This window comes from Pteropus vampyrus, unplaced genomic scaffold (assembly GCF_000151845.1).
Source record: "Pteropus vampyrus isolate Shadow unplaced genomic scaffold, Pvam_2.0 Scaffold7, whole genome shotgun sequence".
In the NCBI taxonomy this organism is placed as follows: Eukaryota; Metazoa; Chordata; class Mammalia; order Chiroptera; family Pteropodidae; genus Pteropus; species Pteropus vampyrus.
In genome coordinates this window covers 4741873-4757694 of record NW_011888788.1, presented here as the reverse complement: position 1 = coordinate 4757694, position 15822 = coordinate 4741873, and the positions used below count along the sequence as shown (strand labels likewise).

Here is a 15822-nt window from a genome sequence, read left to right as displayed (position 1 = left end):
AAGCAAGTCTTGTAAAAAGCACATAGCAAGAAGTAATTATTTTAACGGATACATTTAGTCCATTTGTATTTATTGGAATCACTAACACATTTGCCCTGATTATGGATTACGTGTGGATGTGTGGGGTAGGGTGAGTGTACCTGACTAAAAGAACATAAATGGTAGATTGTTTTTAGATTATTTTGATCCCCTCATGCATATGTATACATTACCTTAAAAATCTGTTATAGAAATCTGGTATTATCTTCTGTATCAGCATCTAGCTTCCCCAAGCCTCTTGACAACTTTTGTGGTTTCTTTATTTCTTGAAAACAAGTTGCTAGCCTGTCATGAAATCTCTGGGAAGGGCTAGAAACCACCTGTGTTTCTAGAATTCAGCCCTTGTCCTCTGCTTACAGAGTATGGTCTTGGCCTGGTGGAACCCAATCCTGAGCTACCTGTCAGGTGTCTGGTTTCCGTGTCAGCCTCTAGGTACAGTCTTGCCTTGTTGCTCTTACAGAACCTCTCACTGAGACAGCCTTCCTAGCTGACTACCTAACCCGCTCAGCTTACTTAACTGCTCTTCCTCTTTGCCCAAGATCCTTTCGTCAGTGCTGAATGTATAATCGTAGGGGAACATAATCTGTTTTTAACTCATGTGTAGACAATATAAAACTGTAGTGCAACCATATTAACCACTGAACAGAAAAAGCACAGCATGTGGTGAGAGAGAGAGAGACCAAAGGAGAAAACATGGTTAGAGAATAAGGAAAGACAGAGCAGCTAATGCCAGTGAGGCAAGATTGTTGATGCCCATCCACAGTCCCTTTTATCCTACTGAGATTTCGTGGGTACATAAACAGGTAGGGGAGTCAGTCTTTCCCCCAGCAGAATCCCCTGGATAGGTAGTTGATTAGATGTAAATACTTCCGTAAGGAAAATTGCCTATTATTAAGTGGGGGAAAAGATAACAAAGCCTGGAAGATATACTAGAGGAGTTTCTCAGAGTGGACATCTTCTACAGAACTGATGGTACTGATTTTCTATTTTATAGTAGCTATGTAAAATTTTTAACAATTTTATTCAACTTAAAAAACAAGTGACACAACTTAATGAAAAATATTAATATTATAAATGATAGTACAAGGTGAAAGTAATGCCATGAAAGCAATGTACAAAAGACTGAACTTGGAAAACACCACTGTCAAGGGTGGTACCACAGATCAGGATTGGGAATCCTGGGGTTGAGATTTTGTCTGTGGCACGTGTATGGAGAGACTTTCCAGTCTTTCTGTCTTCTCATCTCTCTTCACAATGATGCAGGGAGGCATTAGCTTTCTTCCAGAGAGACAAGCCATTACCTCTACCTTAGGTGTATGTCTCTGAAGCTATTTGTTTTTTTCTGCCATAAACTGTTACTATAACACTTCGAATGCTTAGCATAGAACCTGGCACCTATTACATACTTGATAACTGTTTTTTTGTTACTTATATTTATTAGTTATTGTCATTATCACTTTACTTTTCCCCTCTAAATGGGCAACAAGGAATAATTTTATGTTCTTACTCATTTATCTTTTTAACAAAATCTGATAGTGGGATTAAAATAGGGTTCTATGGCAGGTGTACAATGTGTACTTTTGCTAACTATGTTTAGCATTTGAATATATTCAAATCTTACTTGATTTGATGAATTTGTGCTGCTCAGTAAGCTAATATAGTATGTGACTTACTGCTTCTCAGTGTTACTGTTATGAAAGGATGCAGGCATATGGCAAATTTTAGCTACAATAAGGTGTGGTACATCTTTGGGAGGATAATCTGTATGATGGAGAAGATCTAATGCTTCATAAATATCACATGATGAGAATTAAAAGCCATGAGTATTTAGACTGGAGAATAATGAGAGTGCATTTTAAAACTCCAAAGCATCCCCTTGTATTTTAGATGGTGGCATCTCTTCTCCTTCTGCTTTGTTTTCTTGTTTCTAATATCTAGAACAGTATTGCAGTGAGATGGTACACATCCAGAAGATATATCTCTTAATGCCTACAAGAGGCCGTGTGGTTGCATCTTGTTACAAGTGTCAAAACATGGAAGGGGAAGGAAACCCTTGGCCATCACTGGAGAAGTCATTCTCAGCTGCTCCCACATAGGGAATATATTTTGAGGATTCTGATCTGTGTATGAAAGGGATGTAAGGCTTGTCCCCAAACTTACCAGAATATGTACTATGACATAGGCGAGATATAAATTCAAGAGGCTCTCTGTCCTTCTAGGCCAGCCCAACTCTGAGTGAGACTGTGCAACACTGGGCTGGATGTGTGAGTTCCCTCGGTCAGCATCTAATCCGACCTGCTGTAGTTCAGGTCTTAGAGGCAGTCCTGGTCTTCATGTGGAGGGAAAGCTCTACCTCGGATCTGTGGATGTCTTGGCCTGGCTCCATTCTTTAAATTCATCTGACTACTGGTTGGAATGTTCTTGTATATTCTGTAATGGTATCTTCATTTAGTCTTCTTACTCAAATCTGTATGTAGCCAAAAATTGGCTCTAACTCAGTCATCTATTACAATAGTATAATAGTGTAAGGTATTGGGCTTATCAGGCAACATTTTTGTGTATTTTAAGGAAACAGAGTAGGATGCTTCCTTGTAATGAGTGCATATGATATTGAACAGAGATCAGTATTTTTTCACAAGTGAAAACTGTCATTGCGTAGCAATTAAGGAAACAGAATCACAGAAATTTACCACAGAATTAGATCAGTTTTAATCAATGTTTACCCAGAAACATATCTACAGCAAAACTTCAAGTACCTAATACCATGAACCCTCACAATCTTAAAGTGTTCAAAAACCACTGTGGAGTCAGATAAAGTAAACAGATAAAGATTTATGCCTGCAGTTGTGAAAACACAACTTGACTAATGAGGCTTGAGTAATAATCACCTAAAATAGAAGTCCCCAACCCCTGGGCCGTGGATTGGTACTGGTCTGTGGTCTGTTAAGAACTAGGCCGCACAGCAGGAAGTGAGTGGCAGCCTAGCAAGCGAAACTTCATCTATTTGCAGCCACTCCCCAGCACTAGTATCACCTCCTCAGCAACACCTCAGATCATCATGCATTAGATTCTTGTAGGACCACCAGTCCCTGGTGCCAAAAAGTTTGGGGACTGCTGATCTAAAAGACTACAAGATGGTAGGCTTTCTCTAAGAAGCTCTTTAAAGTGTAAGTCAATATAAGAATATTTAAGTAGAGCTTATTAAAATAAGAGGATGTTTTGAATTTGCTAAGAAGTGTGTGACTCAGAATGCAGTCACACAAAGGCAAATAATTTACAGCGTTCTAGAAAATAGAAAATTTCTCGAGGACTACTTTAATCATTTATTTTGAAGAAAAGGCATAAGATACCATCTGGAAGGATTATAACTGCACAGTATTCTTTCTAACCATATGAGTAAGGCAAATGGACAGGTATTATTAATAAAGCAAGTTCCAGAATACAGATATCCTTGGGTCAGCACAAAGGCTGACTGGCTTTCTATATCTTCTAATTCTTTGGCAAATTTCTGAGTTTAATGCTGATGGTGGAATTGAATCATCAAGAAAAGCATCAACTATGTTCAGTACGTAGAATTTGCTAAAGCAGGAACCTGTGCATTACATTTTAGAACTTCTATTGATACAACATTTGGTAACCCAATACCTCTTTTGCCTGCTGGGTTCCAGAATGCTGGATTATTCTTAATAAACAGTTGCCCTGGTTGAAAACAGAATGATGATCAATGCAGTCAACAGAAGACAGATGACGGTTTTATAAATCAAGAGTTGTTTGTATTTTCTGTAAATAGTTTAAGGATTTGCTAGTATCTTTTCCTTATTCACCTAATGCTCATTAGACACTAATTATATGTGTCAGTGTTTAAAATATTTGCTGTGTCTTTAGAGCCATCTCTTCTGCAGAATAAGAAATTGGAGAGAGGCAATCTCATATTCTAGATCAGTTAACAAGCTTTTTTGTTTGTTTATCATTAAGATTTAAGCCAGAAGGAAATATATTATTTAATTATATTGACATTTATAAACTGAGAAACCAACAGGAAAAACTTAAATAATTTAGATTTTGGAAAACTTTAAATTAAAATAGAAGCTTGGACTCATATTCAGCTATCACATATGTTTTAGGCAAGTTATTTAGTCCTGGTAGCATTTAGCTTGGAGCCATTTTAACCTGTGCCTAGTAGTTGCTCGGATTATAGCGAATGGCTGTTTTTGAAGCTGTAATGTCACTAAATCATCATGAGGAAGCATGGTTCCTATAAGTCTACATATAAGTGAACTTTGACTCTGAACTACCTGTTCATGCCTGTAATTCCTGAATTCCTGTTTGATTTAGCATGGAAATAATTTGTAGCTCAAATTTTCTCTTTGCACTCATTTTCTTTTTTGGCTTTGGTGTTAAATAGAGTTTTAGGGAACAGTAAGCATAAAAGGAGGTGCACTCTACTCAAAGCCTGATGAAATCTCATTTCCTCATAATGAATTAACTGGAAAAATTTCCTTTTGTCTAATATTACATTAAGTTTCATGATGATTGAGGAAAGTTGTTAAGGATGGGTAGGAATAGAGCAATGAGAGTCTGACTAGATAAAGGAATGTATGAAGACATTTTATTTTACTTTATTTTTTATTTATTTTTTTTAACACCTACAGCACCCAATATTCCCAGGTGGTCTCCCATCCAAGTACTAACCAGGCCCGATCCTACTTAGCTTCCGAGATCAGACAAGATCGGGCACATTCAGGGTGGCATGGCCGTAGTTAAGACATTTTAAATAGTTAATGTACTATAAGTACTATTTAGTTCTACTTCAAAAACTGATCAAGGCCCAAAAAGTTTTTTTATGAGTGCCATATTATGAGTAAAAATTGAGATATATGTAATTATTAGGGGAGAGTGACCAAAAGAAAAAACTATCGTCATAGAAGAAGGGACTAGAAAAAACAATGCTACCAGAGTTCTATCAGATCAAGAACTCCAAGGAAATATAACTCTTACTAGAAATATAACTCTTACTTGAATATTTCTCTTGAGTTCTCAATGTTGTAAAATTTGACTTGTTCTTGAAGAATCATATAGATGCTTAAACCCCTGGATGACCTTTTGGAAGCACCTGTATGTGGAAACATTTTGCAGACTTGAGTTATAGCTAGAGAGAGAGATTCAAACATTTTTGGTCTTTATAATAAGTAATTATTTTTCCTCTGATTACAGCATCTTCACAACTATTTCACAGTAACCCTTGGAATTCCTGCTTGGTGTTCTTACGCCATTTTCGTCATAGCCACCTTGATTTTTGGCCTTCTCATGGGTCTGGTAAGATATAATACCAATCTTTTTTCATGTCTTTAAAGCCAGGTGGGTTTCATGCAAAACTAGAAAGCACCAAAAAAGAAAAAGCACATAAACAAACATCATTGTGTGTATAATCTAAGCAATTAAAGAGCACTTGCTTGTTTGATAAGACTTTCAGTGGCGATTTGAGATATAATGGAAAATTCATTAAATTATTATCTCCTTATCTATCCCTTAAATATTTCGAAGATATGTGCTCCCCAAAATGTAGGCAATGATGAAAGATACAGAGACTTTACTTGAATTAATAGTCTGCAATACAACTGAGTCATCTATGGTTTCACATATTGCCTATTTGATTAGAACACTGTGGTGATAAGGCCATATCTGTGAATTTGTTCCTTGAGTGAGCATGATGATTTTTTTGTTGTTGTTCTTATCCTCCAATTGAACCTCTAATCCTGGCCAGCTGCTTATACATACACTCTGGTTTTCTCAAGGTGAATTTTATAATTCAGTATTGTGGGGAAAATAAAAGATGCAGAGCACAACACTGTGTCTTCTTTGGATGTGACCATTGGTACCTAGTAGGTATCCGTTCATTTTCTCCCTAGGTGTTTTAGGTGGGAGTTGGAATAATAAATTTATTTACTGAACTGTATAGCCAACTATAAGTGTTTTGGCATGTTTTACTCTTTGATATAGTTTTAAGCTTTCTCTTTACCTGCAATTGATCAATTTGATTGAGCTTTAAACTAATTAAGTTAATTCATAAAAGCCATTATACTGCATATTAATCACATAGCTTCTAAAAGCTATATGATAGGAATTGACGATTACTAAAAGTTTATTAAAAAAATACAAACTATTAGTTAAGATTATCTTAAAAGTCTGTCTTTACATTTTATAGCGAATTTTGGCTCTTTAGCAATGTCTTTTTAAAAATAAACTTTAAATACTAGCAATTGCCTTTATAGTAAATATAACTTAGCAACAAGTCATATTCCAAGGAGCCAAGGAGGCTCAATTTTGTTTTGCCAGAAACATGCTTATTTCATATCATGGTTTATATTTGAGATTTGACTGCTAGTGTTAACTTCTCCGAGTGGGAGGGTGGTGATATAGAACTTACAGATGTCTTTCATTAGGTGCTGGGTACGTTCTATCCTAATGCATTATTCTTATTGCTACATAACATGGCCCTAATGCTCTGGTCTAAAAGGATTTGACTTTGGATATATATGTACTACTCCTACCTACTTCTTAGTGCTAGATTTTTCTGTTTTCTGGAACCACATAAGTGTGAGGCTCTTCTAGGAGGAATAGTATGAGATCCTGGGAAATTCTGAGGTAGAGTTATGGAGAATGTAGGGTGAGTGTGAGCCTATTGGAAGACCACTGAAAACTTTCTTTTCTCAGCATAAAGAGTTTTAGAATGTTATCTTTGAGGATGACTTTAAGTCAAAGAAATCAAGTAAGTCCTGCCTATGCCCTAAGTTCATTTGGAAACTTAAATTCAAATAATCAGTGTAGGAAGGTTATTAAGTGGCTTGATGAAAAAAGAGAGTTGATTTTAGACTGTTCAAATGATTAGTGCTATAGAATATTATTCTTTTATAAGAAGTTACAAAGAGAACTTTAATAAAATAATAATTTCAAAATAGTAACAGACTCATAAATTTTTAATACATTTTCATAAACTAGCATACACGTTTCTGCTCAAAATGCCCTTTCTTCGACTGTAAATTGTGTTAAACACAAAACAGCTAGAATTTGTACCATCGGTGAGGTCTTCAGATGTGCAGTTCAGTGCTCTATGTCACCTTTGCTATTAACTGGGAGCTGAAAGTAGAGCCCGGGCATGCAGTCATGTGAAGCTTGGTCCTGGTGACTTTGTAGGTTCTCCTTCCCACTTTGAGTTTATGGAATTTACCTATGCCTGGAGGGGCAGGATGTTTTCCATAGGGAAGTGATTTCCTGATGAAGTCATTGTTTCCTATAAGTCTGACTGTTATATTTCCTAATTTTTCCTAATTTTAAAAGATGGGAAGTCAAAACAAGGCTCCTAGTTTGATTTTTGTTTACTTTCTTGATTGAACCTAGTGATGGTTGAAATATTTTACTAAATTGTTTTTCACATGTAAACAAAGGACTCAGTTTTAGAAACCAAATATATATTCTGTACTTTAAACCAATATGGGAAAGATCCTTAAGTGCATAGTCTATATATCAAATCACTTTGGCAGCATCATTTCCTGCCATCAGTGATTCCGCTCTGAAGAATGGAAGACAGCACATCTCTAGAAAAGCAGAAAAGCAATGGCAAACACAGGCAGCACTTTTGCCTCTATTATCAGTTGGTACAGACACTGTCTAAATTTTGGTACTTATTTGCTGCTGACCAGTGCCTAGCACAGAGCCTGCCACAGAGGAGGGTTTCCCAGTATTGGGAGGCATGTCATGCTCCATGAAAGACAATAAATCTCTCTGCTTTCCTAATTTAACTGTATGGCTATCTGCACCTGCTTGGGTAAAAGCTGAAACCTGAAAATATAACCCTGGAAGGGAAGTGAAGAGGAAGGTACCATTCCCTTTAGACCTTATTATTAAATAGTGCCGTTATAAGTGGATTAAAAAGTGGCCCATTCCAAGGGACTGGTTCTCTGGACCACAAAATAGATCTCGAACTGAGAGAATATGAGAGAATGAGAGGGTTTTACTCCCAGTTTCTGGAAAGAAAGACTATGTAATGGAATTATATACTATTAGACATCAGATGGACCTCGACGATAGGCTAACCCAAACCTGTCCTTTCAAGAGAGAATACAAGTGAGAGAACTTGTCCAGGGTTACACAGCTAATTGGAGACAAAGTTGAGGCTTAGTGCCCCACAAGTCTTTTCAGGGCCCCCTTACCCAGATCACCCAGGCGGATCACAAGTAGGACTTACTCCTGCTCCACCCCCCATCTATTTTGAATGCCGATATTTCTTGTCACTGGCAGGTGTTTCTTTCTTTTGCAATATGTCAGAACCAAAAATTTCCCCTCCCGTCAATAGCTAATAAGCACTTGACTATCATATTAAAAATGTAAGTTTTCAGGCTCATTCTTTTCATGTGGAAATGTTTTCCTCTTTGGTGTTCAGATCAATTCAGTGGCTTGGAGCTTGTTCCTCCCCAGCCTCCAGAAATTTGTGCATCCTGTTGCCCCACCACATGGGTCTCCAAAGCCTGACATTCTTAGCTTGCTCTGGATACAAGAGGCCCTATGGTCCAATTTGCTGTAGCTTAGAGGAACCAGACCTCTGATGCTATCCAGCTTCTCCTGACTATGACCAGGGCCTTTATGCACCTTCTTCAAGCTGTCATTCTTGATTCTTCCTAATGCTATTGCTAGTTGCAATCTCTGTGTCTCTTAAGTATGTATCAAAATGCTTTATTCATTTTTCTTATAAAACTCATGTTCCATATTGCTTTATAATTAAACTGCCATTTTTTCTCTTTTTGAATCTTGCCCCCAATATTAACATACCTTGAACCTAATGAACCAAGTATTGAGTAAAGTAATATATGAAAATACAGATGATAATAATCTTGAACACAAAGTAAGATATTCACTTGATGTTTATAAAATTGAATCAAAAGGACTATGACTTTGAGTTCTTTAAAATTTTAGAGTTAGCTTTAAAACATTAGTATATAAAGCACTATTCATATTTGTTGGTGAGGTGCAGGCCATGTACACATGAGTTTTGTTTGTCCAGGAGAGAGTTTTTTAAAAGACCATTTTAGACTTGGTCAATAGTGTCTAAATTTCTTATACTTGTTTGGTTCATCTGTTTTTACTGGGTTATTTGTAGACATTTGACTTTGTGACCCCTGTTCTCAATTAATAGTATTTTCCCATATTTGTGTCACACTTAAAAAATAAGAAATTTTAAAAATTATATAGCCTTTTCTTTTGTGAGGACTTTTGACCAACTGCTAATTATTTGTCTATGAATTTCTGGTTATAGAAGCAAGGTCTAATTTTGAAGTTCTTTGAAGTTCTGTAACAAATGTCTTATCTACTCACTTTAAAAATTACTATTTTTCCCCTCTAGGTCTTGGTGTTAATATCAGAATGTTTCTATATGCCATTTCCAAGGCATTTATCTGAAGGTTCTGGTAAGTACGATAAACTCATGTATAGAGTATTTTTGGAATTGTGTGGTGTGGCCTTTTGTGCTCATAGAGGCAGTGGATTTTCCCCCTCATTTGCTAGGTTAGCAAACCATCACAACTACCAGATTCCTTGAAATATGTTCTCCAGGTAGGCTTGAAGAAAAGTTTTATTTTCTTTTAAATTAGGGAATATTTTATTTTAGCAATTTGTTTTTACCTTTAAGTGTATGCCCTTCATTAATCAATTGACACCTTTTTCTTCATTCAGACTAGAATGAGAAGGGAGGAGGCAGGGGAACTCACCTTTATTAAGTCTCTGCTGTGTACCAGTAACTATTCTAAGTCTTTTAAAATAAATCTGCCCCGATTTTCACTATTCCACATTGTTTCTGAGACCAAATAGCCCTAGATTTGCATGTTTTATTCCTATTTTTGAGACTTTGCATGAAATGTTTTATGAGACTTTGTAATTGTTGAATTCTATGTAGGAGTTTTAAATAACTTTATATTTCTTTTTAGTTTTTGAAGTTTTCAAGGCTTCAAGACTTCCATAGATACAGTTGTGCACCACTTAGGGATACATTCCGAGAAATGCATCATTAGGCGATTTTGTTAGTAGGCGCGATTTGGTCTTTGTGCAAACATCATAGTGTGAGTGCACTTATACAAACATAGATGGTATGGTCTACCACTGTAATTGTATCTGTTGTGCTTTTATACAACTGGCAGTACAGTAAGTTTTTTGACACCAGCATCACCACAAACACGTGAGTAGTGCATTGCATTGCTATGTTATGATAGCTACAATAGGAATTTCTCAACTCTGTTATAATCTTATGGGACCACTGTGGTATATGTGGTACATTGTTGATCAAAACATCGTTATGTGGCACATGACTGTAGTTAGAAAGCATATTATGTTCCTTAAAATTTTTTAAAATAACAGAAACCCAATTTAAAGCAAATTAGTGGGGCCGGGGGTGAGGGAGGGGGGCGGGAATTTATTAGCTCACTAAACTGAAAAGTCCAGGGATGTTCTGGCTTAAAGCACAACCGAAGACATGTTAGATTTCTGTTTCTATGTGACTGGTTCAGTGGCTGTCGATAGCAGTAGCAATCCTATAGAAAGACAGAAAGCTTTTCCTCCTGACTCTGGCCCAAAACTGCTGGGGAATACTCTGACTGGCTCAGCTTAAGTCACATGGTGAACAAATTACCATCACTGGTGAGTGGATCACTGAGCCTTCTACAAGGTACAAAATACAAAGCACGAAGGAACCTTTGCTCTCCCTGTCCACATGCTCTGCCAAAGTCAGCATGGTTAGTGAAATCTCCAGAGAGGGATGGGAAGCCCGGGATGGGACTAGGACACCAACCAGACATCTGTCCTGTGTAATAATGTAACTTCAAGATGGAGAAAACTGATACAGGCCCCTTTTCTCATTTCACTTAAACACAAGCACTTGATTGCTGAATGACCATGGTTTATTTAGAGAATATTCCTCTCTCTTCCTTCCACAGAGCAGAGTCGAAGGTCAGAGGAGGCTCATAGGGCTGAACTGTTACAGGATGCAGAGGAGGAAAAAGATGATTCAAATGAAGAAGAAAACAAGGACAGCCTTGGAGATGATGAGGAAGAGAAAGAAGATCTTGGTGATGACGATGAAGCAGAGGAAGAAGAAGAAGAAGACAGCCCAACCACGGGTGTGGATGAGGAGCAGAGTGACACCCAGGATCAGGGGTCCCCAAGGGAGGCCCAGGAGGAAGTAGAACCCGACGAGCCTAAAGAAGACGTTCCTGAGCAGCCCCGTTCAACTGACACAGAGCTGGCAGAAGACACATTGAGGCAACGCAAAAGTCAGCATGCCGATCCGGGACCATAGATTCAATGACAGTGTTTCCAAGAATATAGACCAGAAGAATAAGTCAGTTTCCCTCTGGTCTGTAATTTAAACCAAATCATTATTTTTTTCCTGAGTGAGCAAGCTTCTTCTAAAAAATGATCTCTAGTCATGTAGTCTTATGGCTTTAAGCCTCATGTATATTGATGAGACTCTTTGAGGCATGACAATCAGAATACAGAAAAACAAATATGGTGTTAGGATCTATTTGGGGACTTGGGAGAGGCACAAGCTCATCTACTTGGGGCTAGAGAGTTTTGACCAGAGGAAGCAACTCCTAGCTCTCATGAGTACTATTCGTTGACAAGGCCGCAAGCCCCATAAAATGAAAGCAAAGCAGCTTGAGCATCCTCAAGTATAGCAGAAGTCTTGCTTCTTCTTGTGTTAAATATTTATTTTTATCAAACTGTAAGAAACATCAGTCACCATAGTACAGGGACACATTTTTAGAGGTAGAAATTGAGAGGGCCTGGATATTATTGAAGAAAAGAGCTTAGAATTCATCCTGACTCTTAAATCTCCTTTGTTATGTTTCATTTCTTAACATTTCCAACTTTTCCCAGCATGGGCCTGCAGGCTCCCCACACTCTTCACAGTATTTCCTTAGTGAGCAGACAGCAGCCAGGTTGACATCAGCTATGTTTATTTGACTTAAGGGTTTAGATAATCAAGAACCACAGCCCATGAAACTGTGACAGCCAAGCATCTCTAATGCAGTGTTATAACTTTTGGAGATTCCAAAGAAAGAAGGGATTTTACAGGAAAGAGTTTTGTTGGTTTTTTGCCAAAATGTAGTAATTTTTTTCAAAAAGTTCTTTTAGTAATATTCTTTTTAAACCCTAGAAGTCCCCTAAGCCTTGCCCTCTTCACAAGGTAGTCTTGTGAAGAGAACTTCTACACTGTGTTGTTTTGTTCCCTGATCTTAACCACTTTAATAATAACTGAAAAACCATTTCTGGTTTTTCTACAGTGATGTGCTTTCGGTGAAAGAATTAGTGAAAGTGAATATCTGGAAATGAAAGATTTGGTTTCATTTCCTTCTTCCTTAATCTTGCAAAGACTTTTATCCCTGTAAATCTCTGAATACTCAATCTACTAAAAGTACCCAGAGGGCCCAATTTCTTTTTTTAAAAAAATCCATCCATCTACTTCTGTCTTACCTGATTTATGTCTTTGAATAAATTCATAAAATTAGATTCCAGGTTTATGAAAGATGAGTAAAGTTGATTCTACACCCCTCGAGTCTGAACAGAATAATAAGTAGTACAGGTTTATGAAATTCAAAAAGTTTCTGTCATTTTAAAAAAGAAATATGCGGTATACTATCTGGCTGTTTAGATAACCCCTTCCTTGTATTAACTTTGAACACTGGATCACTGGAAGGAGTGGAAGGTTCTCAAACTTGCTTTCCTCTTGTGCTTGAATGAGCCTGTTGCAAGCCTCATACAAAGGGAGTTTTTATTCTGCCAGAATCCAATTTTTAGAGATGGTTATTTTTCATTTTTCCAACTCAGTTATCTGACAGTCACATTCCCCAGTGTGGTGAGGTTCATTAAAAGAAAATAGTTTTTCTCTAGTTTGAAAACTATTGTTTTCAATAGTTTGAGGCCATCACAGAACTGAGAGACTAGGAAAACCTTGACTTTTGCCCATTTCCTTTCCCTCCCACCACGTAGATCTCTGAAACATCCTTACCTAAAGCACCATGGTTCTGATGGTGGCAGCTCTGCCTACCTGACACTAGGAAGTTTTCTGGCTCATTGCTGAGCTGGGCCTGTCCTCCTGTCACCGAATTTATTTCTCTTAACTAGCCAAAGTAAGTTTTCAAAGATTATTACGTTCAAGTTCAGATGTATGGAATAAGAAAGGTTTCATAGTTTGGCTTTTCTGCATAACCCTCATATTATATTTTTTGGGGTTTTTTGTTTTTGTTTTTGTTTTTAAGTAAAGTATTTGACTAGAGGGGAGGGAATGAAGAAATAAAATCTACTTTGGCTTTTTATAAATATAAGGCCAATTTCCAGTTAGACCTGCAAAAAGTACCTAATTATATAATTTTTAAAAAATGTATTTTCTTTCTCAGCAATACTTAAAAAAAAATGGAGTGAGGGGAGAAAAACATCTTGGAGAAGGGGTTAATTAAAAGTTTAAGTATCTCACTATGAGAACCATTTTTCCTATTTTTCCTTTTTTTTAACAGCCCACCAAAAAATGGGGTTTTACTAAATCGTCTGATGAGTACATCTAATTTCATTTCTTTTTACTTAATAACTTTAGGTTTGTTTTCAATACCTACTGAAAATAAAACTAAAGGAAAAAAGTCAACGTAAATAATTTGAAATTAGATTAACATTTCAATAGGATTTTATGGACATTTTCTATAGATAATATATTCATTCCAGAAGTCAAGTGCATGGAAACGTGATTTAAAAAATAAAAGAATCATGCTTCCCTGTATTGCAATATCAGTTATTTAATTATACAATAGTATTTTCTATAATCAAAATTAGGTCAATTAAATTAAAGTAACTGGGGATTTTGGAATGGGGGTGTGTGAATAGTTGGAGCAGGTTATCTTTCCATCAGTTAGAAGGAGGTTGAAACTTCTAACTAGCTTTTTCTTAGTTTCTTGTATTATTCATCTCTTGCTAGATCAGCTACACCATCCCAATTGCTTAGAGATCTCATATTGAGGCAACAAATAGGCAATCTCACATCTTCTCTTCTTTTTAAAGTATAAGTGTTGAATGGAGTGAAGTCAGGAGTCATTCAGTTCTCTACATGGGCTTGTACTTACAACCTGACCTCATGTGTGTGATCCCAGTTAGCCACAGGCCTCTTTACATAAAGAAATTCAAAATAACTACTGTAGTAAAAAGTAAACAAGCTTTGGCTGGGTTGGCTTAACACTGGAGAAAGCAAAATTTTGACTTTTTTATGGCCCAAAATCCTGTTGATAGCTACGGTGTTGCTACATGATTTGGGTATATGTAAGCCTGCAGAGCCTGCATCCTGTAAAACATTTGGAGGTAGATGATAAAAATGTCTTAAGGCAAGTACTTAACATGTGACATTTTATTACCAAATCCTTCAAGAATGAAGCCTATGTGTGCTTTACAGTACAGGAAATATTAAAGAACCAAAAAAGTAGAAAATATGGAATACACCTGACTTTTCAGCGTACAACCTTAAATTGATATGAGTGAGAGGAGAGATTGGTGCTTTTGCTAGTGAATATCAATATTTATCTATCCTTTATCTCGGTATCGAAGTGTTATTTCTGCCAGTATTATAAATGCGGTTGACCCATCCTGTCAAATATAACAACACTTTGTATTCACGTAAGTCTTTTGTGCTAACAAAAAAATTCCTTTTCGTTATCCCTTTACCTCAGTCCTACGTTTTGATCCTCTTGAGGATTATAGTTTGTCCTGAAAAACCAAATGTGGAGTAATCAAGTCCGATGACTTTGAAAGCTTCGAAAGCTTTCCTGAACCTGAGATTCAATCAAAAGGCCTTTGATAGCTTCAGACCAGGACATGGCCTTCAGATGGCTTATTCTCAATAAAGTTTCATGTAACCTGTGACATTGTATACATGTAACTCACAACTTTGATGTGTTCTCAATATAGTTTAATCATATTTGTTACTAAATAGTTTCTTTGTGCAAGTGCAATTTTTATACTAAAAATAATGCTTATTTGTATTGCAATATATTATAAATTTATTATTTATATTCTCTGTAATAGTCTTCATTAATTGGCCCAATGATAATTATTTTTCTCTTTATCCATGTATTCTTTGCTTCCTCAAATAGCATCTGCAGCAACTGGAATGGAAAAGCAAGGTATGAGTTTCTAGCAGTACATTGCCTGAATTACAAAGCACTTTAATCAGAAAATTATACATAATCCTTGATCTAGTATGTTTTCTTTTTATGGTAAATTTCTATTTACCTCAAAACCTAATGATAGTGAAAACTAAGTAAAAACAAAAGTGTATTGCTTTTCATGTATTTTCACAAAAGTCATTTGCCTAGGCAGTTAAAAATATTACTTTGTTAAAAAGATCATTTTCCTCTGTGCCTGTCCTCCACCCAGTCTGTTCATTTTCCCTCTTTCTTTCTCCTCTTCTCGACTTGGTGAAACCCAAACTATGTGTCTTACCTGCTCTGGAAAGTACACAAAACCAATGAGGAACGAAAGATCAAAAGGACCTCTCCTTGTCACGGCCCATTGTCTTGTCTGTAGAAACTCGATGCACTCGCCTCTCAGGTTCCCCCCTGTCCTGAGGTCTGGGGGTGGCCAAGGCTGCAGCACGTGGCAAGTGAGACTGCAAATCCTTCAAGACACTAGACTGACCTGGTCCCCTAGGGTATTCAGAAGACTGGTCTACACCTATATAGCAGTGGAAAAGCACAAGGA

General features: G+C 36.8%; 1 protein-coding gene and 1 pseudogene across 1 annotated transcript in view; one reads left to right on the top strand and one right to left on the bottom strand.

Annotated features, from left to right (window-relative positions):
* TMX4 (thioredoxin related transmembrane protein 4) overlaps positions 1 to 15144 on the top strand; it is a 41587-nt gene extending 26443 nt beyond the window's left edge. Inside the window, exons 6-8 of the mRNA XM_011370129.2 lie at positions 5254 to 5355; positions 9437 to 9500; positions 11019 to 15144. Coding sequence (XP_011368431.1) covers positions 5254 to 5355; positions 9437 to 9500; positions 11019 to 11380 — 528 coding nt within the window. The 3' untranslated portion in view covers positions 11381 to 15144. The remainder of the gene's footprint in view (positions 1 to 5253; positions 5356 to 9436; positions 9501 to 11018) is intronic.
* On the bottom strand, positions 4683 to 4801 carry LOC111746984 (annotated as a pseudogene).
* Positions 15145 to 15822: the final 678 nt, after the last annotated feature.